Source organism: Monodelphis domestica, chromosome 5 (assembly GCF_027887165.1).
Source record: "Monodelphis domestica isolate mMonDom1 chromosome 5, mMonDom1.pri, whole genome shotgun sequence".
NCBI lineage: Eukaryota > Metazoa > Chordata > Mammalia > Didelphimorphia > Didelphidae > Monodelphis > Monodelphis domestica.
In genome coordinates this window covers 234,055,201-234,081,665 of record NC_077231.1, presented here as the reverse complement: position 1 = coordinate 234,081,665, position 26,465 = coordinate 234,055,201, and the positions used below count along the sequence as shown (strand labels likewise).

The 26,465-nt window shown below is 36.8% G+C and overlaps 1 protein-coding gene across 3 annotated transcripts in view; it reads left to right on the top strand.

The window, feature by feature from the left end:
* Positions 1-26,465, top strand: part of CNPY1 (canopy FGF signaling regulator 1) — a 74,332-nt gene that overhangs the window by 18,354 nt on the left and 29,513 nt on the right. For 2 of the 3 annotated variants that reach the window (XM_007504661.3, XM_007504660.2), the window contains exons 2-3: positions 22,195-22,398; positions 24,271-24,367. In XM_007504661.3, coding sequence (XP_007504723.2) covers positions 22,195-22,398; positions 24,271-24,367 — 301 coding nt within the window. Of the gene's footprint in view, positions 1-21,036; positions 21,599-22,194; positions 22,399-24,270; positions 24,368-26,465 lie in introns of those variants that run through there. The other variant, XM_001364497.5, reaches the window with a different exon arrangement.

Genomic DNA, 26,465 nt, shown 5'->3' with positions numbered 1-26,465 from the left:
GGTAGGTAGCTCCATGGGATGAGAGCCTGAACTAGAGAGGGTGAGGTCTTGGGTTCAAATGTGACCTCAAATACTTCCTAGCTGTGTGACTTTGAACAAGTCACTTAACGCCCACTTTCTAATCTGTACTGCTCTTTTGCCTTGGAAGAGTTAATTTCTTATAATTACTGATAATAATTTTTTATAATTACTGATAAACAGTATTGTTTCTAAGATGGAAGGTAAGGGTTTAAAAAAAAAGTACCAGTAGGGTGAAGAGTTTTCAAAACTGACATAGCTGGGTTTTGTGATTATTAAGTAAAGATAAGGATTGACTTCCAATGGTTTAAGAAACTCCTGAATAAGGAAACCTTACTAGTGCCAGCCAGTACCTTCTCTGCCATTCATAGACCCAGGGAGCTGCTTAATAGTTTACATTTATATCAGTGCTTACTATGTGTCAGACACTGTGCTAAGTACTTAACAATAATTACCTCATTTGACCTTCACAAACCTGGGATGTATATGCTATCATTATTCCCATTTTACAGGCAAGGAAACTGAGTTAAAGAGAAGTCAAGTGACTTGTGTCACAGAGCTAGTCACCGCCTAAGGCTGGATTTGAACTCAGATTTTCCTGACTCCAAGCCCAACACTCTATTCATTGAACTCCTGAGCAGTTATTTCCCTGGGGTCATGTAGCCACTATAAGTCAGAGGTGGGATTTGAACCAAGTTCTTCCTGGTATCAAGACTAACACCCCCCCCCCCCCCAATTCCCTAAGGAACCTGGCATTTCTTATTATAAATGGATCTCTTCTTTTGCTGAAGCCTTCTATTAGGGAATCCAGATTCCATTTGCACCTTGAACTTCAGGCATAGGGCTAGGTGTAATATCAGCAGAGAGATGAAATCAACTCCTTTGCCCACAGAGCCTGGGCTGAACATGCGTGAGAGGTGATTGTCAGTGAATCAATCATCGCCTTTGCCTCCAGGGCACTGAGAAAGCCAAGCGGCTCTCTCCCCTGTTCCCTGGTAGGTAGTGAGTTCGACTTGTCGGTGTTTTGACCTGGGACCGGGTTTCCACTGCTCGCCCTTCAGACTGTCATCTGTTCAGCAAGACGCTTTTCCTGGGATTTCCCATTTGCTGTCTGCCTGCTTTGATTGTGTGAGGCTGATGGCAGCAAGAGCTCCCAGAGGGACGGCAGAGCAGCTCATAGGAAACAGAGATACAAATAAGGAATTATCCCATCTCTGAATTCAGAAGGTGTCACATTCGGCACACCTCCAGCTGACAACCGAAATGTCCAGATCTGAGACTGGGCAGGGAGAGGAGGGGAGAGAAACGAGTTAGAGAAGCTTAGAAACACTCGGGGATGAGGCATGGAAGGTCCAAGAGCACCCCAGAACAGTTTCCATCTATGTGTCGGGTAAATCTGACAGCTTAAAGCCCCTGCTTGCCTCCACTAAAACAAAACTTCTCTGAATCAAGACCTTCCAGAATGAGATGATCTGACCTCACAACTCTCATCAAATGTATCTGCTATTCACTTAGCCCACAGAAGAAATCAAATCCTGAAGGATTATTTATCTCTTAAATATATTACCTACATAGCATCACAAACAGAGTCGTGGCATGAACTCTACCTTTTGGCTTCTTTTTTAAAAAGATTTTACTGATGCCTTTATTTTCACCATTCAATCTTTTCCAGATACTTGGATATCTGGATCTAGACAGTGAATGGATTTTCAGGATTGTAGTCATCCCTACTCCTTCCCAAACCCAAAATTGAACCCCTCCTTGTAACAAAGTAAAATAGCTAGGTAAAATAACCTTTGATTTGACAACTACATCTGGCAATGTTGGAAGGGAGAAGGGAAAGGAATAAATATTTAAATGGCAACTTCCTTTTATCTTTATTTTATTTTAATAACAAATTTCCACATTATATGATTCATGTTGTCTCTCTCCCCTCTTCCCTCCCCACTCCCAGAACTGACAAGCAATTCAATCTGGGTTATTTATATGTGTATTATCATTGCAAAATATATTTCCATAGAATTCATTTTTGTAAGTGAATAATCTTATAAAACCAAAACCTCCGAACATACACCCAAGTAAACAAGTGAAAAATTGTATGCTTTCACCTGAATTCTGACTCCAGCATTTCTTTCTCTGGAGGTGGATAGCATTCTTTGTCATAAGTCCTCAGAATTGTCCTGGATCATTGTACTACTGCTAGTAGCAAAGTCTAACACATTTGATCATTCCACAATATTGCAGTTACTGTGTGCAATGTTTTCCTGGTTCTGCTCATTTCACTCTGCATCAGTTCATGGAGGTCTTTCTGGTTCTTTCTGAAATCCTCCTGTTCATCATTCCTCACAGCATAATCGTATTCCATCATCATCCTAGACCACATTTTGTTCAGCCATTCCCCAATCAAGGAATATTTCTTTAGTTTCTAATTTTTTGCCACCACAAAAAGCTCAGCTGCAAATATTTCTGTACAAACAGGTTCTTTCCCATTTTTTAACTCTTTGGGATACAGACCTAGTAGTGGTATTACTGGATCAAAAGGTATACATTCTTTTATACCTCTTTGGGCATAATTCCAAATTGCATAAGGCAACTTATATGCTCCTAACACTGTGCTAAGAGCATTAATAATAGATAACATTTTTATAGCACTTACAATGTGCCAGCCACTGTGCTATGTACTTTCCAAGTATTATCTCATTTGATCCTCACAGCAACCCTGAGAGGGGTAATATTATTATCCTTATTTTACATTTAAGAAAACTTGAGGCAAATAGAGGTTAAGTGACTTACCCAAGGGCACACAGAGAGTAAGCAGGTCTTCCTGCTCCAGACCCAGAACTCTATCCTCTTTGTCACCTAGCTGTTAATGTAGGTCCCCCTTCTTCCCTGCCAATCAACAAATAATGATATTATTTTATTCATTATTTCAAATCCAACTCCAGGAGTCTGTTTAGTGGTTTCCTTACAGTTATTCAGTTGCAGAAAATAAGAGGTCATAAAATTACTCATCTTGAGCTGGGAGGGATATTGGAGGCCATCTAGTCTATAATCCTTTTATATTTTAGAGGCTAGGAAAGGGAGTTTAAGGACCTCAGATCCATAAGTCACAAGAATCAGAAGTAGGAGGTGAATTTCATCTGCCATTGACTGAACTTTGGCTTTTTAAAAGCTACATAATTTATTTGGAAGATGGACAAGATTAATTGCCTCTAGACTTGGGATTGAGGCAGTATTTCTAAAAGTCATACGAATCCTTCTGAGTAGAGCAGGAAGGTCATGAGCCTTCTGTGGCAGACTGTTTGATAATATCTCCTAGCATCATAGGACATTAGCAGTAGAATGGACTACGGAGATCATCAGAATTCATTTGACAGAGAGGGAGCAGCTGGGTAGCTCAATGGATTGTGAGCCATGCCCAGAGATGGGAGGTCCTGGGTTCAAATATGGCCTCAGACATTTCCCAGCTGTGTGACCCTGGGCAAGTCACTTAACCCCCATTGCCTGGCCCTTACCACTCTTCTGCCTTGGAACCAATACACAGTATTGATTCCAAGATGGAAGGTAAGGGTTAAAAAAAAGAAAAGAATTCATTTGACAGATGAGAAAATGGTAACCTAGAGCAGTCAAAGTCACACATTTGCAGATAGGACTACCAGGACCTCATTTTCCAAAAAAGAGGGTGAACTCTTCTTTCTGGGATGGCAGTAGCAAACCAAACAAGCAGTTTTGTATTGGTAACTCAATTTTATTTGGGGGGGACTGAGAACATCTAGTTGGAAGGTGGTGGGAAGAGTAAGAAAGAATTAACTTCTTTTTGTCATCTCAGTTTTCCATTACTACTTGTCTCTGGTGACTCAACATATCAGTAAAAGGAATGGTTGTTAAGCTAAGACAAATGGAAGCATCTGAAAGTATTTAACTCCCATGTAGGGGTCCACATCAGGGTTTTATGTCAAGCTATCTCCAGATCTCAAAGAATTGAAACCTAAATGAAAAGTGGCTTTATTCTATCCTAGGAAGGAAGGAAAAGATATTTCATTCCTCTAAGCACATTTCTCTCCCTTGCCATTTTTAACTTGAATTTTTTAAACTCCATTTCTCTCTAGCTGGAATAAATTGAAAAATAATTCCCAGCCTTACTTACCTCTGCTGTGGTCACTGAAGTCACCCAGAGTTCTCTTCATAGCTCAATTTTTTTTCTCCTTCTTTCTTCTTTCTTTTTTTCTTGGCAGATGTTAAATGTGTGAAGGGGGAGGAAAAATTCCCTGAAATGGAAAGGGCTGAGACTTCAGGAGAAGACAAGTAAACCCCAGCTGTTCAAAGATGTATTATTAGGGGATTCAGAAGTTGGATCCCCCAAGCAAACTTAAAAGTTGTATGAATTTTTGCTTCAACCAAGTGTTACTGTGGATGAGAGTTTGAACTGAGGGATTTTAGAACTTATGTTAAAAAGGACATATTCTCCTGCCTATTGCTTAAGTTAGATAAAAATAATTAGGCTCTTTGGGCCTTTTCTTGCCCCTTTTCTTGAACTTTCTGAAAACATGAGAAGGAAAGTGGTTTTTCTAGCTAAGATGGAATTGTCTCAGCTTTTGCAGTTTGGACACTTCCATTTTTATGAAAATATAGAATTATGGCAACTTCTCTGTTATGTTTTGGAGGGTCACCAGGCTCTGCTAGTCACACACACAACCCCATAGTCAAGTCTCAAGCTGCCATGGCATTTCTGACATGGACATTTTGGGGAGTTCATGAAAGCTAAGTTTACTTTACCTTTTAACTCTAAAGAAAGATTTACCAAGGGGGGTTGTACAGTGACATCTGGTGAGCCATTCCATCCTCAGGTTGGTATCAAATTTATTTTTTTTAATCTCTTACTTCCTGTCTTAGTAACAATTAAAAGACAGAAGGACAAGGACTGGGCAAACAAGGTTAAGTGACTTGCCCAGGGTCACAAGCGAGGAAGAATCTGAGGCCACATTTGAGTTAGGACTCCAGGTTTGGCACTATATCCACTGTGCCACCTAGCTGCCCCTAAATTTCTAATTCCTGAATACATATATATATATATATACTTTTTCTTCTAATAATAATTACTAGCTCATTCATTTGGGCCCTCTCCTTCTTGTCCACTCTTTTTATACTTCACTCTCCTCCATATAATCATATGGTTCGACAATATTAGACTACTCACGCTCTGTACACACAATACTCCATCTCTCATCTCTGGAGCTTTGCACTCTGTCTTCTAAACCTGGCTTGACTTCCCTCTTCACTTTCCCTTCTTAAAATCCCACCTTCTTTAATCCTCAACTCAAAGGTGGCTTTCTATAGAAGGCTTTCCTCTCCATGCCCCCAGGTGCTAGTGCTGTCCCCTCTAACATTTTCTCCTATTCACTCTGTATCTTGTATGTACCCTGAGCAGGTCACGTAATCCTGTGTGCCTCAGTTTCCTCATCTGTAAAATGAGCTGAAGAAGGAAATAACAAGCCACTCCAGTGTCTTTGCCAAGAAAATCCCAAATGGGGTCATGAAGAGTCAGACATGACTGAAACAACTGAACAATAAAAAAATTTGCCCATTTGCTACCTTCTCCCTTGGACCTAACCCAGTTGAGAGCCTCTCCTTATTTTTGCCTCTCTTTGCATCCCTAGCACTTAGCAATGGAGCTAGCTACTAGTCAGTGCTCAATAAATTCTTATTAATTAATTTATTAAGTGAATGGCTTGTAAGTAACTTTAAAACTTCCATCATTTTCCATCCAGAATTTCCATCATTGTTGTATTGAATAGTTTTTATTTGGGTGGACTTATATTTCCTTAGGTCTATACCTTTTTCTCTCCAATTGATTATCAGCTCCTTGAGGTCAGGGAAATTGCTATAGGCTTCTTTGTTCCTTACCCCCTCATTCCTACCACCTAGCATGGTGTTTGCATATATAGGAGTGTGAGAAGTATTTGTTGAATGGATATCATGCCACGTAGCATATTATAGTAGAAGGATTACTGGGTCTAGCCTTGGAGGATGAGTTTATCAATGAGACAAACCAACTAGGACTTATTAAGTAAGCACCTTTTGTGCCAAGATAGCAGCTAGGGGATGCCGTGGAGAGGGTGCTGGGTCTGGATTCAAGAAGACTTATCTTCCTCAGTTCAAATCTGGCCACAGACACTTACTAGCTGTGTGACTCTAGAGAAGTCACTTAACTCTGTTTGCCTTAGTCTCCTCATTTGTAAAATGAGCCGGAGAAGGAGATGAAAAACTATTTCAATTTCTTTGCCAAGAAAAACCCAAATGGGGTCACAAAGAGTCTGATAAAACTAAAAAATAATAACATGTGCCAAAATGTTGCAAGTCACAGGTTTGTTATTCTTATGAGCCTACTCAAAATGTCCAGGAAGTAAAATATGTGTTAAGACAACAGAAATTTACATGCATATAAACTCAGATTTCCAAAATTTGATATATATCATACATATCCCAAAATATGATATAAGAGAAATTAAATTTCCAAAACATATTGATTAGGAATTGATTATTCTTGTGATAAAAGGGCTCTACAGTGGATTCTTTTAAATTATGAATTGTTATATTCTTAAATTATAATTTGATTAGCAAGAATTAAGATTACTTATAACTTTTTAGAAGTATATTAGCTGAAAGTATATTAACTACATAAACAAGATACCTCTGCCTAAAAATAAAAATTGCTAATGACCCTAGAGAATTTAGCAGTTACACTCTCTCCCTCTCCACTAAAGAGACCCATTCAGCAGAAAGAAAGAAAGAAAGAAAGAAAGAAAGAAAGAAAGAAAGAAAGAAAGAAAGAAGGAAGGAAGGAAGGAAGGAAGGAAGGAAGGAAGGAAGGAAGGAAGGAAGGAAGGAAGGAAGGAAGGAAGGAAGGAAGGAAGGAAGGAAGGAAGGAAGGAAGAAAGAAAGAAAGAAAGAAAGAAAGAAAGAAAGAAAGAAAGAAAGAAAGAAAGAAAGAAAGAAAGAAAGAAAGAAAGAAAGAAAGAAAGAAAGAAAGAAAGAAAGAAAGAAAGAAAGAAAGAAAGAAAGAAAGAAAGAAAGAAAGAGAGGGAGGAAGGGAGGGAGGGAGGGAGAGAGAGAGAGAGAGGGAGGGAGAGAGGGAGAGAGGGAGGGAGGGAGGGAGGAAGGAAGGAAGGAAGGAAGGAAGGAAGGAAGGAAGGAAGGAAGGAAGGAAGGAAGGAAGGAAGGAAGGAAGGAAGGAAGGAAGAAAGGAAGAAAGGAAGGAAGGAAGGAAGGAAGAAAGGAAGAAAGGAAGAAAGGAAGAAAGGAAGAAAGGAAGAAAGGAAGAAAGAAAGAAAGAAAGAAAGAAAGAAAGAAAGAAAGAAAGAAAGAAAGAAAGAAAGAAAGAAAGAAAGAAAGAAAGAAAGAAAGAAAGAAAGAAAGAAAGAAAGAAAGAACAGATAGGGAGGAAGGGAGGAAGGGAGGAGAGAAGGAAAGAAGGAAAGAAAGGGGGGGGGCTCTTCCTGCTCAGTAGCCAGTAATGGGACTGATTTGCTATATCAGCAATTAACCACATATATCCCCAGAAGTTTCTAGGGAAGCTCTAGTTTATGCTTCCTGTGATGACTATATACTACTATTCTCACATATGTTCTATAGTATGTGACCCAGTAATAACTGCAGTTGTCCAGGATAAATAATAACTTTCCCCAGATGAGTAGCTTTTTCAGCATGGCCAACGTAATCCAATAACCAGGGGGGAAAAACACACTAAGTTCTTAGTGACTATTTGACCCAATCCTTCTAAGATAACCAGTAGCAATAAGTTATACAGCTTTAATAATGAGTAATTAATTTGGTCTCTTTGCCCTCATTCATGTGTGTTAATCAGATTTTGTGTGTGTATATGTGTCAAAAATGCTGGTTCTCTGAGTCCCACAGTCAGAAAGGCTGAATTGCTAGATTCATAATGCTCTAATGCTATGAAACAACCAGTGTTAAGCATGAGAAGCACCTTCTAAGGAGCTCTGTCATCAAATTGCCTGCTTTACTTATACTTGACTAGTCTCTCTTTGAAGAAGAGACTTGCATATAAAATCATAAATTGAGAGAAATTATCATTATGAAAACAGTCCCAGTAATAGACAAGAGACCATACTTTCAGCTCCACAAAATTTTCCTCGGTCCATTCTTGACTTCAGCAGACTAGAGTCTGTGACATAGACTGATAAAAGTGAACGGGACATCTCAGAAAGTTATGTCCACTTAATTGTCCCCCAAAGAAGGTAGCCTATGCTTTGCTTTTCAAAGGAAATTATATGAACTCTCTGAGACAATTATAAAGAAGTTTCTGAATAGTCAGCAACAGGATGATACTAACAAGAATAGTTAGCCAAAAAGCTGCCAATTTTTCAGCTTCCAAATTCATCTCCTACTACCAAGATAAAGGCCTCCCCAGTCTGGATACCTCTAAGAAATATCTTCAAAGAATCTCTTTATTAAAAACATTGTCAAGTTAAAGTTAATGTACATAAGGTGCTACTAAAAATCATTTAAAAAAGAACCAGATACATTCCCCAAGCACACATTTATATGGACTTACAATACACAACATATTTATATAGACTTATAAACTTACATATGTTTGTAAAACATTTTTCTCATAACAGCCCCATGAGGGAGGGCAGGAAGGCATTAATGTTTCCTTTTTTCATATCAAGAAACCAAACCTCAGAAAGTTTAAGTTACTACCCCAAAGTCACCTGCTAGTAAGGGCCAGAATTGGTACTTGTGTTTAGCAGACAGTTTTTAACTTAGAGTTTCTGTATCTACCTGCCTTTGAATCCTGACTTGGCTATATTTGTGACCTTGGACAAGTCACTTAATATATCTGGGTCTCAACTTCTTCATTAGTAAGATGAGGCATTTAGACCAGAGTTCTTCTAAGATTTCTGCCAACTCTTGAATTATGATTCTATGATCATCTGACTCCAAGGCATATCATAATGGATATAATATATATATAATATATAATAATAATAATATAATGTAATAATATTGTCTTCTTTCTCTCTCTCTCTCTCCTTTCCCTTCTTTCTCTTTCCCTTCCTTCCTTCCTTCAACTATGATAATCTGCCCATGATATCTATGGCAAAGGTATCATATTCATATTCAAAATCTTGTAACCTATTTTCCTTTAAAATGTTACCTTGTTGCTATCCACATCCAGAGAAAGAACTGTGGGAGTAGAAACACAGAAGAGAAACATTTTCCTGATCACACGGCTCAATGGGGATATGATTTATAATGCAGACTCTAAATGATTCCTCTATTGCAAATATTAATAATATGGAAATAGGTCTTGGTCAATGACATATGTAAAATCCAGTGGAATTGCCCGTTGGCTATGGGAGGGGGGGGAAATAATATGAATTATATAATCATGGAAAAATAAATAAATTATAAATCTTTAGAATAAATAAATAAATAATGAAATATGAACGTGTGAAGATTTTACCTTCAATTGAAATGGGTACCTTAAGCTATTTTTAGCCCATACTAAAACTGCTAAAATGGAAAGTAAATCCTCTCTAAACAAGCATTCAGAAACTAATCATGCCACCTAGAAAAAGTTATTTTAAGAATAATTTAATCCAGGGGGCAGATAGGTGGCTCAATGAATTGAGAGCCAGGCCTAGAGATGGAAGGTCCTGGGTTCAAATCTAGACTCAGACACTTCCTACCTGTGTGACCCTGGGCAAGTCACTTGACCCCCATTGCCTAGCCCTTACCACTCTTCTGCCTTAGAACAAATATGCAGTATTGATTCTAAGATGGAAGGTAAGGGTTAAAAAAAAAGAATAACAGTCCAAAAAGAAGGAACAAAATTTTTTTATAAACAAACTGGAATAATTCAACACAGGACTATCAGTTATCATTCAAGGGGGGTAGAAAGCACATCAGTGATGTCCCTTTTTATTGATAGGTACCAAGGAGCATGCTTTTGTCATGGTCTGGGAAAGAGGACATGGGTGGATTTTTTTCCTGCAGATTGAATTCTTGAACAGAAATAAAAAGTCTTTAATAATTTATTTTTTGTTTCACCTCTAGATCCTGAATATTGTTTTTATAAATGATGGAAAAGTGCAGATGCTAAGGGAAAAAAGGCCTATTCAAGATTTGCTGATAGTGTTCTAGAAATAAAATAATAAATGACATAATTTTCAAATTATGGAGCTGGAAGAAAGTACAAGGAACTAGTCTACCTTTTCATTGCACCAATGAGGGCAGTAGAGTGAAATGAGGATAAGAAGGAGAATCAAGATACCCACATTCAAACCCAGGCTTTGCAACCAACCAACTCTGTGATTTAAAGCAAGGCACTGCACCCTGTGGGCCTTATTTTCTTCATGTTTAAAACAAGAAGGTTGAATGTGCTAAGAGAATCAGAATTTCAGAGCTGCAGGAGCCCTTTAGAGACAACCTAGTTCAGCCACTTTCATTTTACAGATGAGGAAATTAAGATGCAAAAGATGAACTGATTTGCCTGAGTTCATAAGATAATTACTGAAAGATCCAGGACTAGAATTCAGATCTTTGGATTCCCTCTTTCCTTTGAAGCATTTTAAAAATAAAAATATTTTATCTCAGTAATTCCTCACAATTCTGAGATCAGTTTCAAGGCTTTTAAAAATTACTAATATTCTACATTGAGATAATAATAGCACCTACCTCCCAGACTTGCGGTGAGGATTAAATCAAATAAAATTTGTAAATGCTTAGCACAATACTTGGCACAATAAACTATTATTATGATTCCATCAAAAACTCATAAAAAGCTATACATCTGAGCTTTGTACTGGTGGGGATACAGAGCAGTGCCAATTTTTTTTAATTCCCATACCCAGTAACATATTATTTGTAAGGAATTGGCACTGGTTATTATTATTCCCGTTTTATTTTATTTTATTTAAACCCTTACCTTCTGTCTTGGAGTCAATATTGTGTATTGGTTCCAAGGCAGAAGAGTAGTAAGGGCTAGGCAATGGGGGTTAAGTGACTAGCCCAGGGTCACACAGCTGGGAAGTGTCTGAGGCCATATTTGAACCCAGGACCTTCCATCTCTAGGCCTGCCTCTCAATCCACTGAGCTACCCAGCTACCCCTCCAGTTTTAAATAAGGGAGATGAGATGTAGAGAATTTATGATTTGCCTAAAGACATATTATAAGTGGCCAATCCAGGACCAAAATCAGACCTGGTTTTTATAGTTTAGCGTATTTTCCATGATACCATATTATGAAGCAAAATGTTCTTTCTAGTTTTATTTTTTAAACAAAAATATTAATATACATGGAGAAGTTCTCCTAAAATTATCTCACACTTTCAATGCAGCAAACACTTATTAAGCACCAAATACATTCTAAGGAAATATGAATCCTCTGGGATAGGATCATACTTTTCCTTGGACTCTGATGTGAAATCCTAGATTTGTTCAATTCCAATATATTTGTAAAAATTGAAAGACATTTTCATTGATTTGTGGTGATTCGTGGTCACCAATGAATCAAAGAATTGATGATACTTTCATTAATCAATTACTATGTGCAAAGCATTGGGCTAAGCATTAGGGGTGTAAGTAAAAAAGCAAGACAAAATGAATAAAGCAGATCATTTAATTGATCATAAACATGATTTAATTTGATAATGGATATGTTATTCAAACTGTAAGTCATGAATTTAGAAATTAATCTTTCTTGGTCTAACTATTAAGTTGACTTTGACTTCAGCCATAATATATGGTAGATATATATACAGACAGATAGAGACATAGACATAGACATAGACATAGACATAGACATAGACATAGACATAGACATAGACATAGACATAGACATAGACATAGACATAGATATAAGTGGGCAGCCCCACAATCAGGAAGGGGAAATGTTGAATCTTAGTATTAAATGAGTTCTGATATCTCAGAAAATCAAAGATAGACAAACTAATGTTATCTTTTGAGCTACTAGCTATCTAATCAAAACATATGTCTTCCTTGCTCTGACAAACTAATAATTTCTTTTAATTTGAGATTAAGATTATGATCCCTATTTATAAAGCTCTAGACATAACAAGAACTTAAGTCTGTTCCTTTCTTCATCATACTCTGTTAGGCCAATTCTCTGCTACTGATTATCTCAGGGCTTAGACTGGTCCTAAGTAGAAGACCTTTGTAAAGGTTCCTGAACAAGAAAATCCAAGAGGAGAAGAAAAACTTGAATATAAACTCCCATAGATTTGGTCTCAGAGTAAGCTAGATTTAAGGAACCAAGGAAGACTTTATGCCCTTCACCTTCCTTATTACTGTGTAGAGAATAACCACCATTCTGAAAGTCCTTCAAACTCACAACCTAAGAGTTGTCCTGGACTCCTCACTATCTTTCAAAACCCCCTCTCCCACCCCCATATCCAATGTGTTGCCAAAGCCTATTGATTTCACCTTGGCAACATCTCTCAAATATCCCCTTCTCTCCTCTCCTACAACTTTGCTACCACTTTATTGTAGTGGTAGTGTCTACCACTCCTTACTTCACACCTGGAATATTGCAATAGCCTGCTGTTGCAGAATTCAGTGTGCCCCAACTCTCTCCCCACTCCAATATATCCTCCAATCAGCCACTAAAGTGATTTTTCCTAACGGGTTGATCTGAAGGATTTGTAGGATGGTGGTTACTCTCTACAGTAATAGGGAAGGTGAAAGGCAGAAGGTTTTCCTGGGTCCCCTAAATCTAGCTTACTTTGTGACCTACTGAAAATTGGTTCCCTATTACCTACAGAGTCAAATATAAAATCTTCTTTTGATATTCCAAACCCTCACTAACCTAGCCCTCACCTACCTTTCCAATCTCCTTATACATTATTCCCTACCACATACTCTTTGATTCAGTGGCACTGACCTCCAGGCCGTTCCATGAACAAGACACTCCATCTCTCAGCTCCAGACATTCTCTGTCTGTTTCCTCTGCCTGGAATGCATTTCCTCCCCATCTCTGCCTATTTTCCCTGGCTCCCTTTAAGTCCTAACTCAAATTTCATCTTCTATAGGAAGTCTTTCTCAACCCCTCTTAATTCTAGTGCCTTCTCTCTTCATTATTTCCTATTTCTCCTGTATATGGCTTATTTGTATATTTTTTGTATACATGTTGTCTCCCCTATTAGAATGTAAACTCCTTGAAGGCAGGGACTGTTTTTGCCTCTTTTTTTTTTTTTTTGTATCCTCAGCTCTTAACAGAGTGTCAATAAATGTTTATTTAATAATGATTGATTTTAGAAATTGGGGAACAGAGGCCCAGAGAGAACATAGGACCATAAATTTAGAATTAGACAGAGAGTCCATAGGGTCAAATTCCCTAATTTTGTCAATGAAGAAGCTTAGACACAGAAATAGTTGTTCAATGGCTTGCCTATGGCCAAGTTTGTAAAAAAAAAAAAAATACCAGAATTTCATAGCTGGATTAAAAGTCACAAAAGTCAATAAAATCTTGCTAGCTTACCTTATTATCACTCTTTAAAAAACAAACCCCAAAGGGTAGTATCCAGCTTGCTTAATCATCTTATTCTCCAAATTTAACTCTAGAGGACTTCTGATTCTTTTTAAAAATTAAATATTTATAAAGACTGAAATTTTGTCCCCACTCCAAGATGTTCAAAGCAAGCCACCATCAGCTCCCTTGGAACAAACTCAGAGCTTAGCAGGGATGGGAATGGACAGGATGTTTTCCCTCTTCCTTAAGTCCTCCTGTTACCATTAAGTGGTCTTGCCTTAAAGAACTTCCAAGGGATAGTGAAATGGTTTCATTTCATTTCTTTTTTTTAAATATCACTAAAATGAAATGGAAACCATTCAAGGAAAGTGAGAGGACACTGGATTAGGAATCAGAAGATGTAGGTTTGAGCCTTGGCTTTGCCATTACTGGCTGTCTGACTACATTTTTTTTATCCCTCCTTAAGTTTAACCTCCCTAAGTTTAATTTTCTTCATAAGGAAAATAAAAGAATCCTATTTTCACTAACAATCATAAGCCACAATAACACAACTCCTTAAGAACTACAAAACTCTTTCCACCTCAACAACTCTGTAAAGATAGAGAGTATAGGTATTATATAAATGGTATAGACCATTTTCAGATGGGAAAACTGAGGCACACAGCAGTGACTTCCATAGAATCACATAACTAGTAGTGACAAAGTTAGGACTTTGAAACCTGATCATGTCCCAGGTTTGTGTGGGTTAAATAGGATATTGCTGCTTTTAAATATATAACTGATTTTATATATGTGCATATGTGCATATTGTATATATGCATATATATCACTAGTTAGGTTACCCAGTAGTTAGAGTGCCAGGCCTTGAATCAAGAAAACCTGATGTTAAATCTGACCTCAGACAATAGCCATGTGACCCTGGACAAGTAACTTAACCCTATTTGTCTCAGTTTCCTCATCTGGAAAATGACCTAGAGGAGGAAATGGCAAACCACTCCAGTATTTCACCAAGAAAATTCCAAGTGGGGTCACAAAGGGTCAGACATAACTGAAAACAAAAATCATCTACTTATTGTTCTATTATTTTTTCTACCAATCTGTCCGTTGTTCTACCATTTTATGTATCTACCTGTCTACCTATTGAGGCAGCTAGAGTGCTGGACCTGGAACCAAAAAAACCTGAGTTCAAATTTGGTCTCAGACATTTATCAGCTGTGTGACTCTGGGCAAGCCACTTAATCCTTTTTGCCTCTATTTCCTCCGCTATAAAATGAGCTGAAGAAAGAAATGGCAAATCACTCCAGTATCTTTGCCAAGAAACCACAAATGGGGTCATGAAAAGTTAGACCCAACTGAACAATGATGACTATAGATAGATAGATATGTAAATATGTGTATATGTATATGTGTGTATGTAGATGTCTATATGTCTATATATACACATGCCTTAAAGCTATATTTAAATATTTAGCTTTGTATGACTTGTGAAAATAAATATATAGATGACTTACTATTATCTCATCTTTTTTTTCCTTTAATTTCAAATTCTGGCACAAATACTCCTGAGACTGTTTCTCTCATCACTGTTGTACCTTGAATCCTTGACAAATACAAGAGAATCACAGGACTTAGAGCTAAGCAGTTTCTTCTAGGTCATATGCCAGCAAATTCTAGCTAAGTCCTTGAACAACTCTGGAGTGAATTGCCCTTTGGCTTTGGTGACTGAAAACTCTACCTTTGGTTTTCTAGTAAGTAAAGAGGAGATAGAGCCCTGATTTCTAAAGAAGATGCCCCTTGGGCTCCTACACTCACTACTAACTGTCAAGTCCTTCCACTTGTCTAGACTTCAGTTTCCCCATCTTGAAAATGAGGTACCAATCTTTCAGTGTTGTTGTGAGGCTCATATAGGACAATCTATGTAAAAGGCTTTGCAGACCTTGTAATCTTATATTTCAGCTTTTGTTAGTATCATCTTAGGTGATCATTGATGGTGACTTCCAATGTTGTGGGCGCATATACAGAGGAAGGGTCTTAGACAACAGATGGAAATCAAAGGTTTCTTCAGATGTGGCCCTAGTAACCTGAAGGGTTCCCCCGGGGGAGTGAGGAATATCATGCAACTATGTCAGAAATCTTCCTTCTTTCCTTACCTCTCTTTACTTTTCAAAGCCAGAAACCTGAAGTCAATAGTGAACTGTTCTCCCAAGAATCCTTGGGAGAAAGACAGCAAAGCATGGGATGGAGAGGGCTGAGGGTTAGAGATGATGTGTGATATCTCCACCTTGCCAAGCTGGTATTGAGACCAGGCTAGAAAGGGGTAGTAGAATCCAGAGCGCCTACAGCTCAGCATTATTTCTTGTATACAAAGAATGGGTAATGTTGAGCAGAATGTCAGGAAACCTTTCATCCCTCCTCCTTTCAGCTGTCTCTGGCCTCATCCACAAGCCATGCAAAGTTTTCTGGCTTGCTTGTCAGCTATGTGACCAGCTGGTTCACACACATAAATGTGCATGTAGGTCTGGCAAGACTTAGAGAGAGAGAGAGAGAGAGAGAGAGAGAGAGAGAGAGAGAGAGAGAGAGAGAGAGAGAGAGAAATAGACAGAGAGAGAGAAATAGACAGAGAGAGAGAAATAGACAGAGAGAGAGAAATAGACAGAGAGAGAGAGAGAGAGAGAGAGAGAAATAGACAGAGAGAGAGAAATAGACAGAGAGAGAGAAATAGACAGAGAGAGAGAGAGAGAGAGAGAGAGAGAGAGAGAGAGAGAGAGAGAGAGAGAGAGAGAGAAAGAGAGAGAGAGAGAGAGAGCACATCTGCGGTGATAGATCAACATTTTTTCATCTGATCATCCAATATACTTGTCCATCTTCCCAACCCCCTAATGTTTTCACAGAGACCCTTCCTAGTAGCCATATGTACAGATGACAGTGCTAGGGAATGCCAGAGAAGTCTCCAAGAATGTGACTTTTTCACTTGTTCTGTTTGGGAAGGTGGTCTGCTAGGACAGTTGTCTCAGTTTTATGTATTGAAAACTGCCACTTAGTTCCTGGTCTTTCCAGGTATCAGAGGATGAGGAAGCTAGAATAATTCTCTTGAACAACAAGTCGTGAAACATGTTGAAAGATGAAGCCATAAGGTCTAACTGTTCCTTATTCTATTTAGACCAAATAAAAATAAAGTAACTATCACCAATTAGCATATATCATGTTGTTCCAGATGTGCCTAGCTTCAAATGAGGGGCTTAAAAAAATTCTTTAACATAGAATATAGAAGAGACCCCTCTAGTATTAAACATCATTTGGGGGGAGGTATATGTATATATGTATTATGTATGTGTATGTATGTTAATAGCAACTCATGCTCTTTATGGTTCTCTTGCTTTCACTAATTCCAACAATTTGCACTTTAAAAAAAACTCACTAGTACCCTAATCTGGTGCTCTGATGCATGCTGGCAACAAGGCAAAAAGCTCAAAAAAGTTTCACATAAATGGATCAAAAGTCCAAGACAAAAATAGTTCTTAGGTTGGGAATGTACAGAGTCTTTCCTGGGAATAGAACTGACATTTGATTTTACCTGAATTCTCTGTTATGCAAGCTTGGGTTTTGCTATTTGTTTGTGGGATTTTTAAAAATAAGACTAACAGGATTTTAAAAAATATAAAAGTCAATTTTATATCTTGTAACAAGGAACAGATAATATTGCTTTAGAAAATTTTCTGGAAGCTAGCAGTTGCTAGATGCTCCCCATTTTCTAATAATTTATAAGGTGATCCATTAAATGACTTTACTCAAAATATGATCTATCACTATTAAGCTGAGGAAGAGCTAAAGATGAGAATATGACTGAGATTTATTTATTAAATTTGCAAGATGAAGGTGGCAACATTTTCAAAAGTAATGTTGATCTTGTTTTGTTAGCCTGAACAACCCATCCTTGCAATTAATTTAGTGGTATTCTATTGCCACTCAGCAACAGAAGTGGAAAATGCTTAGGAAACACTTGATTTGAAGTCATTTGTAGAAATGAGTCGTTTTACAGTTGTCCAAGTCCTATTGGGTTTGGAGTACATGATCTTTATAAACTTGTCACCATTCTTATGTTGTCACTTCACAAATATCAGAATCCTGCCTCAAGATTTTATTTGTGAAAGACTCACTTTATTTTTAACAGAGAATCCTATGATGAAAAGAAATAGATGGAGTAATTCTGCTATATCTGGTACAATGTTTGGCTTTGCTCTCTAAACATATGCTGCCTAAAACCTTTCTTATTGATTAAGTCCAGATGGGCTGCAATATCTCTGTTCCCTAGTAAACTGAAATTTTACCAACCTTTATTATTCCTCATTGAAATTCACTCCTTTAGAAGATTTCTAATTATATTGCCTAATAAAACTAAACCTTAGATGCTATTTGCATATTATATGAAGAAATCTCATACAACAAACTCATAGCAGACTCAATTAACATAATAGCTAATTATATATCTCATCAGCCTTGCGAGAGTTTCAGAATTCATGTTTCCTCTTCTGTAGCCTAGAGCAAAGGAGAGCTTTGAATTTTCTCTTCTAAATATTGACTTTTAACTAATATCAGAAACGATTTCAATATTTTTAAGGATGAAAAGCTAGTGATTAAACTGCAAGCAACATTCTCTTCAATGCAATTAAAATTTCTACATTAACTAACTCTTGGAAATAGCATCAGATCAGTTCCAAGTAGCTAAATAGTGCAAACAGCAGCCTAATATCCCAAGGATGGAAGTGTGGAACTCTAAAAATGAGCTGAAATCTATTTCAGCTTGGCAGATTGTGGCTGGAATAGGCAGTTCTACCACAATGACAATTCCCACCTATTATTGTGCCCTGGAACATAATTGTATTCCTGGTGATGCTTGTGATAGCTATCAACCAAGAAATTTACTACAAGATTAACAGAGACATAGTAATGAACAAACATGGGAAGCATCCTGTAATTGCCTGTTATTAAAGTGTTGTCATAGTGGTCTGTAATAAATTCACTGGCTGTAGTTCTCTGCAGGCTAAAAGCATAGATGTCAGTTGCCATGACTTCCCTCAATTTTAAAGTTGGGATCAAGGGATGCTTCTTTCTCATTTTGATTATCACTTGACCTAGCCAGGCTCAGCAGAATGCCTGGAAATAGATAAAGATATACAATTGGATTTTTTAAAATCACAAGTTATATATTACATATAGGAAGACTAATCAAGAGTTGGAGATTCCATTTGAAAAGTTAGAATACTTAAGATTAAACTTTCATCTTGGGTATACTATAATTGCAATGAATGTTAAACTAGAGCTCATTTTTTGATTTAGGACATGTAATACATAGACGCCTACATAAAAGCTACAGCAGATAAGAAAATTTTGTGCTGGGCAAAATGGCTTTCTCCCTGTTACAATGATGGCTGCCTTCTTCATTCATATTTTAATGAGGTTAGTATCTCTGAGACGGTCTTTTAGGGGTGGAGGCCCATGTCTCCGGTAAGATTACAATAGGAGTTGCTTTATTGACAAGTACTATTCAAAATCTTCACAGTATAGAAAGAAAGACTTAGTCTTATTCCACTTGTCCAATACTTATTACTCTCTTAGTATCAAAACACTTTTCAAGAAAAAAAAAAAAGAGGCTCAATTATTCAGTGAACATTGTTTAAATTTACTCAGGACAGTTCAAGAAAATACAATTCTTTGAACTCCAATCATACGAGTTCTCCTAAGTATATCTTTAGAGAGCTAAAAGGCACGGACTATGGACATTATTATCTATATTTCCAAATTCAGTGCTATTGACGATATAAAATCAAATAATTTATGCAATTGGACGGACCAAAGGAAGTTGTCTGGTGAGTTTTCTCTTCCTTTGTTTCACTGAGCACTGAATAATTATGTAACTTAAGGAAAAATCAGGCAGGAAGGTTTTTGTGAGTCATTTCTATGATGTTCTGTTGCATCAGCTAAATACACTAAGGAATTGACTGCTTAAAGAATTCTTACAACCGAATCTCAGTTAACATACCATAGTGGTATCTATTATAGATAATGTCTTTACAAAAAAAAAAAAGATAACAGCCTATTTTATTTAAAGAGCCAAGCATCTTTAAATGTTTGAAAACTAAGGGAAACAGCTGTTACATTTGTCAACGAGGATGGGGTGTTCTTTGATAAATATTGGGCACATATGTCACCAAACGGAGTTCTTTTAAAAACAACTTATATTAACTTCCACATATATTATTGAGGTGTGCATTTGTGCATTTTCACAAGTTTTAGTAGCTTCCAGGTTCATCCGTTTAATAACAAGGAAGTTTAAGTTGGTTTGAGGGGGGAAAAAAAGAAACTTCAGCATCAAAATGTTTACTGGTCAATAATGTTCTATTCTTGAGTTCAAATCTAAGTTTCTAAGCGATCTTTTTCAAAAGCCTTATCCTTGGCAGCCATGTGATGTCATCCTATATATTTTCCCCAAGTTACTGCGTTAGCTTCTCTGATTGGGTGTGAAGGAAAGAGGGGGAGACACTGGGGGGAGAATGAGAGAGACACAGAGAGAGAAAGAGAGGGAGGGAGAGGCATGAGATTTCTTTAAAAACATTTGGATTTAAAAGGGGAGGGGTCTGCTCTTCAGAACTTAAAAATAAAATACTGTCTTGCTAGAAACCAAATTTTCTCAAATTTATCCAGCAGAAAATTCCTTCTGTTGATAGGCTCTCTTAATCAGCTAACTCAGCTATCCAACACTGCATTTACAGCTTCTTCCTGGTGATGAACTACACAACATAGTAATACTTAGCTATTGTAATATGATGTTTTAAAATCATTTTTCTTTACCCACAAATTCTATTTTAATCTACATATGCATATTTTTAAACCGTAAGATGTCATGCATAATAGGTCTTTAATAAACATTTATTGATATCAAATTGAAATTAACATAAATATATTACCTGTCGTGAGTGTCTTTTCCCCCAAAGACAAAACTAAAGCATTCCTCCCGGTTGGAATATACATTTATTTGTTACTAGATACTGTGTAACGATTTTCTTCACCACAAACAACTCACATGCGATTTTAGAATTTTTAATCGTTCAGAGAATAAATCAGGTTTCCTGGCAGATTCTGATTTTTAAAACTAAATTTCGGTAATATTTAATTAATAAATGGGGAATAAACAAAAAACACTAAAGTGGAGTTTTGGAGTGTGAGGGGGCTGCAGGTTGCTGTGGATATGGGCTCTGAAGAAGAAACGTAGGAGTGACAGTGGGTAGTTCATCAGCAATGTTTGTCTTTTTGCATTCTTTTCCAGAGTTTCATTTTTTTAAAGGGTAGATTCCATATTGAAAATGGAGTTGAGTGGGGCTGGGAGTGTGAATCCTAACGGAATCTAGTTTTTTAAACACACACAAACACGCCACAAACAAAAACTTGGCTTCAATTTTAATTCTGGAGCTTTTATTTATCTGATTTGTGGCCAGATGGTGGTGAAGCAAGGAGACCCTTTGTGTAAATGGGGAGCACATGTGAAAGTGCTTCTGTAATGTAATCATTGAGACCGGAAGGGTTCATACTGTGTCTGAAAAGAGACAATAGAGCTTGGATATATCAACATTGCAGAAATCGAGTTCATTTGTGATTCAGCCCCTTTCACTATGGTTGTCATGAAAACTTCCTACTTTGATCAGCAGAGGGTGGAGAGAGAGGGGGGAAAAAAAATCTTCTAAAGGCCGAAGGATGCGGCACTGTTGTTTACTGTGCACTTGGCTGCAGGTCACGCCCCCTTCCGGAAGGAGCAACAGGGACCGGAGCATCGTGCACCTTGACCTGTCTAGACTGGAGAGAAGTTTTTTTGTCCCGGTTACCAAGGGCGAGGGGTGCTCTTTGACCCTTAGAGCACTAGCTGTTGAGACCCTCACTAAGTATGTAGTTAGTGTCTAAATGTTTCTGCTGAATTCTTGCTGAATTCTGAAGGGAAAGGAACGGACAAAGACATGGACCAGCTGTTCTAAAATAAAGCTGAAATAGTAGAACCTTGGAGAAGTTAAATTGCGTAAGCCATTATTTTTCTTTTCTTTCTCCCCCCCCCCCCCCCACCCCAACCCTAACCTTCTTGCAAAACCTCTTGGGAAGGATTAAACAGCTGCATCAGAGTTGATGAACAGCTAGCTAGCTGCGAGGAAGGACCAAGGGAGAGCTCAGACGATGGGTCTTCTTTCTAGAGCTCCGCTGAAGCTCAAACAGCGAAGGATCAGAAACAGGAAAAGTCTTGTAGTCGTGTAGAAACAAAATAGCAGAAGTCTGTGGGCTTAATGTTGCAGGCTGCTTCTTGTGATATGTACATATAATATACATAAGTAGGTACGAATAGACAAATATGCTGCTTTTTAAAAATTGAATGTAAAGATTTTGGTGTGCAGTTTTTTCTTTTCATTTCTTTTCTTTTTGTTTAACAAAACGCTACATAAGCAAGAGCTAGCCTTGTAAATGATGCATGTAATTTTTGTGAGTGGCTAAATAGACTGGAAGATGAATGCCCTTTTTGTGTGTGTAGCTTGTGTATGTCAGTTTCCACATGCAATCTGATGTCCAAAGGTCTCTTGAGTAATATTAAAATTAAGAAATTCCTCCCTTTTTTTTTTATGATAGATTCCCTTAGCCCAGTCAGAGGCTTTCTTAACAGAAGTTTTGGAGACCGTTTGTGAGAGAATGAATGACTACAAACTTGAAGAAGATGAGGAAACTAATGCAAGGACATTCAAGAGATTTGCTCCAAGGAAAGGGGACAAAATATACAAAGAATTCAAACGATTCTATTTTTATTCTGATGCTTACAGACCTTTGAAATTTGCGGTAAGCAATTCTCTTAGAGCCCAGAATGGATTTTCCTTGGAAATAGGGATGGTTCATGATTTTTATTGATGGATCTCAAGTCACTGTGAAGCATAGGAGGATAGTGAGTTTCTAAGAGCACTAAACAGAAGTGCCAGAGATTGAGTTTATGACGTTAAAAAGTCCTCATCCACTCCTAGACTTAATTTCTGATTATACTGCCTTTTCCAGGTAATATAGTAATTCAATTTGAAGCATAGCTTATGAGAAACCCAAGGGGAATTTAGGTAGTATGCTAACTAAAAGTATTATTCACAAATTAAGTAGTTTGGACTTTTTGACTCCCACTCTCCCCACAAAAAAAGAAAAGAAAAGAAAAGAAAGTACTCAAAATTGTTCTATTCGGTTTGAAGGAATGATAGCAGGCACTGGTTGTTGCCAAGGCAGTCTCCTTACAGATTTTCACATCAGAAACCAGGGCCTATCTTCCACAGATAAAATCTAAATTAATGCTAAAGTCATTTTCAAATATTTATAGTCAAATTGTGGGTGGAAGAATATGGGGTGTCATTAGTTTTACCTAAGGCCTTTCAGAATAAAGAGAAATTTCTACTGGATTAATTAAAGTATTTTGGCATAGAATTTAGTTAAACAAAGGTCTAAGTACCATAGTTGGCTTTATGCCAACTTCTTTTTCCAATTCTGTTTATTTTACAAGAATGCCACTCTCTGGTTTGTAAAAATGTGCCTTGCAAAATATATCCCAAGATGTTTTTCTGACTTTAATACTTGAAACAAAGTGATAAAGAAGTCAGGCTGAAATGTTTATTTAGTTCTCTCACTAGCAAAACTTTCAGATGTGCTGAGATCCTGAAATGAAGGCCCCGTAGGTATCCTTGACTTAATTTTAATTAAAAAGTAAAGGTAATACTTTAGTGCTAAAAGTACTAAGGGAGTGTAATTAGAAATGAATGGTTTTGTGTTTCACATTATAAAATAAATGTATTATAATTAATTTTTAAACCATTTTCCAATTCTTGGTTTTTCAAACAGTAAAGAAGAAATTTTGAATATGATTATAGCAAGCTTTAGTTTAACACTTTCCCAATCTCTGGATGTGGAAACCAAAAAAAAAAAAGTGCTTTTGAACTTCAGAAATATTCTGCAGTTAGACTCCAGGATAGCCAAATAACATGAGGCAAGTGTGAGCCCCATCTCTCTTACGAAATGTCAGGCTTCTCCTGCCTTCCCTGGCCCTCAGTGGCAAAATTATAGCTAGCTTTAATAATAAAAAAAATAGGCTGAAAAGAAACTTCCATAATGTTAATAATAAAAATTAATCTTGGAGGCTTATTACTAATAAAAATAAGTAGCTGTCAAACATGGTGTCCACGGTGAAATTGAAGATATGTTTGTTTGGATTGGCAAAGGATTGTAATTGTCTTCACATTGCAGAAAATCACAAAATGGATTATTATGTTAAATCTGAAGAAATGTTTTGGCCAAAGAAACTACTTTTTTTTCATTGTGAGTTCTAAAATAAATTTTATAATTATAAATGACAAGTTTCAGCTATCTTAGTTAGTTATCAATTTAAAGATGAGAAATAAAATTATATAATAGGAAATAAACTCCTTTCCCTCTTCCTCCTCAAACCCTAGAGTTATATCATCATGAAAATGATGTAATTAACATTCTTGGAAGGGTGCTAACCCAGTACAATGGCCTAACTGAAAAGAGTAGCCCTCCTACCCCCACCCCCAAAAAAAGGGACTATCTTGATAATATTAATTTATAGCCTTGCCTAATGAGAATTTTATTAGGTCTTTTCTAACATGGAGCTCTGTACATGTATTGTGTGTGTACACATGTGTTTTTATTATATTTCTACAGTGTGAAACTATAATAGAAGAATATGAAGATGAAATATTCTCACTTATCGCCCAGGAGGCAGACCATCTAGCTGACAAGTTGTGCAGTGAAAAATCAGGTACTGTGTCTGATGTAACATGTGCTCTATCTCTCTCTCTCTCTCTCTCTCTCTCTCTGACTCACTCTCTCTCTCTCTCTCTCTCTCTCTCACTCTCTCTCTCTCCATTTCAGCATTTTTTTTTCAAAACTAGTCTACTGCTTTGGAATAACAAACTAATTTTGTACTTAAATCAGAAATGCCACCATGTAGGATAAAAAAAGCAAAAAGCAAAGCAATGAAACAAAACAGAAAACCACCCAAACCCACTAAAGCTGTTGAGTGTCTCAACATGGTTATTTGTTTAAAATTTTTTCCAGGCTTTAGGCTCTTAACATTCAAAATATCACCTAACACCTTATTTTTTGGTGTTAGCCAAAAATCCCAGGCATGATTTTCCCCCCCTCCTTTTTTGAAAGCTTTCCATTCAGAAAAAGAGAATCTCTCTATGCTGTCTCCCAGTTGTTGAAGATATATGATGCTAGCCAGTTGCTGCATCAGTAATGAGATGTAACCTGAAACTGTTAAGAACTTCAAAAGTTTTTTGTTTTTGTTTGTTTGCTAGTGAGTCTTTTTGTGAAGGTGTTTTTTATTAAAGAAAATCTGCTTCAAAACATTTTTGCTTATAAAAACAGTTCCTGAAACATACTCCAAACAGTTCTTGAAACATAGTTTCTTCTTTTTAAAAATTATGAAAACATTCCCAAATGTCCAATTTACTATATAGAAAGTTGATAGACATGTCTGTTCTATGGATTTTACAATATGCATACAGTGTGCACATATGTATGTGTGTATGTATAGATAACAATTTTAAAGCCTTTTTATACTTTCATCAGGATATAGTCTAAGATGGATTTTTTTTTTATTTAAGTACAATGATAAAATATGCATGAAGACATTATGATTTTAAATCAATCACTGCAATAGTAGTAAACTCCACTGGAAGTTTAAAATAGCATTTAAGAGAATATTTCATGCTAAAGTCTGATGAATCTGAAGCAAAAGAGTCAAAAAGTTGTAAATAGATGATTCATTTGCATAGATTTCCTCAAATATTGGTTACAAACATTTGCCTGCCAAAACATAGATTTATGCTCTAAAATGATAATAAAACAGACTAGAAAAGTATCCACTCACTGGATATTTCAGGATTTTTTTCCCCAAGCAAGTAGCTTGGTTGCTTTAAGAATCCAATTGGGGTGGGAGGGAGGAGTGGGGGGAAAGGAGCCATGAAGGCAGAACTATTTGGCAGTTTGGAGTTTTGTGACTACTTTGAGTTAAGTTATGTAGTGAATGCAGAAATTAGCATAAATAATTTGTGCCAGGAGCATTGTTAAAGATGGATGGCTTTTTTCTTTTTAAGTTTTCTGAAGAGTTCAAAGAGCTATTTATCCAGGAATAAACAAAATATTTCTGAATGATTTGTGGCACACTTTTGTACTTTTCTGCTTATTACAGTATTTGTATTTTACTTAGTTCATGATATAAATATTTTGCCTAATCTACACCCAATCTCATGGTGTGGAAGGGCTTGGGAAAGTTCCATGAAATGTTTACAGTAACTGTCTAACTAGAAGAATAAGAATTGAGGGAAAAGAACCTGCTCTGAAGTTACTTTTGTTGGGCTTACACAAAAAACATTTCATGATTTCTTCCCTTTCATATAATATATGTAGATATATTTTCATATGTACAATTGAAAGAATTAAAAACAATTAAGAAAAAACATTTTGAGTAATAAACATTTGAAAGCATTGCTATTTGAGAAGATTAAAATAAAAGATATTCAGATAGACTATTCTTTTAGCATTTGATAAAAAATTAAAGTTTACCTCTATCAGCATTTGCCATGCCAAACATCACTATGACTAGCTAGAGGTATGAGTACTAGTGAAGAAACTGAAAGTTAACCAATCAAAATGAAAGAATAGCATACCAGTGCAATCCCTGACAATATGCTTCTGGGTTTTTTCTAGGCATGTTTCTATATGAACATGAATCTTCTTGAAAAAAAAATAAAAGCAGAATAAATTATACCTAAGTGGAGGTATATGCTAAAATAAAGCCCCCTACTATTTTAAGTGATTTAAGATTAATTATCTATGGTACACTATCA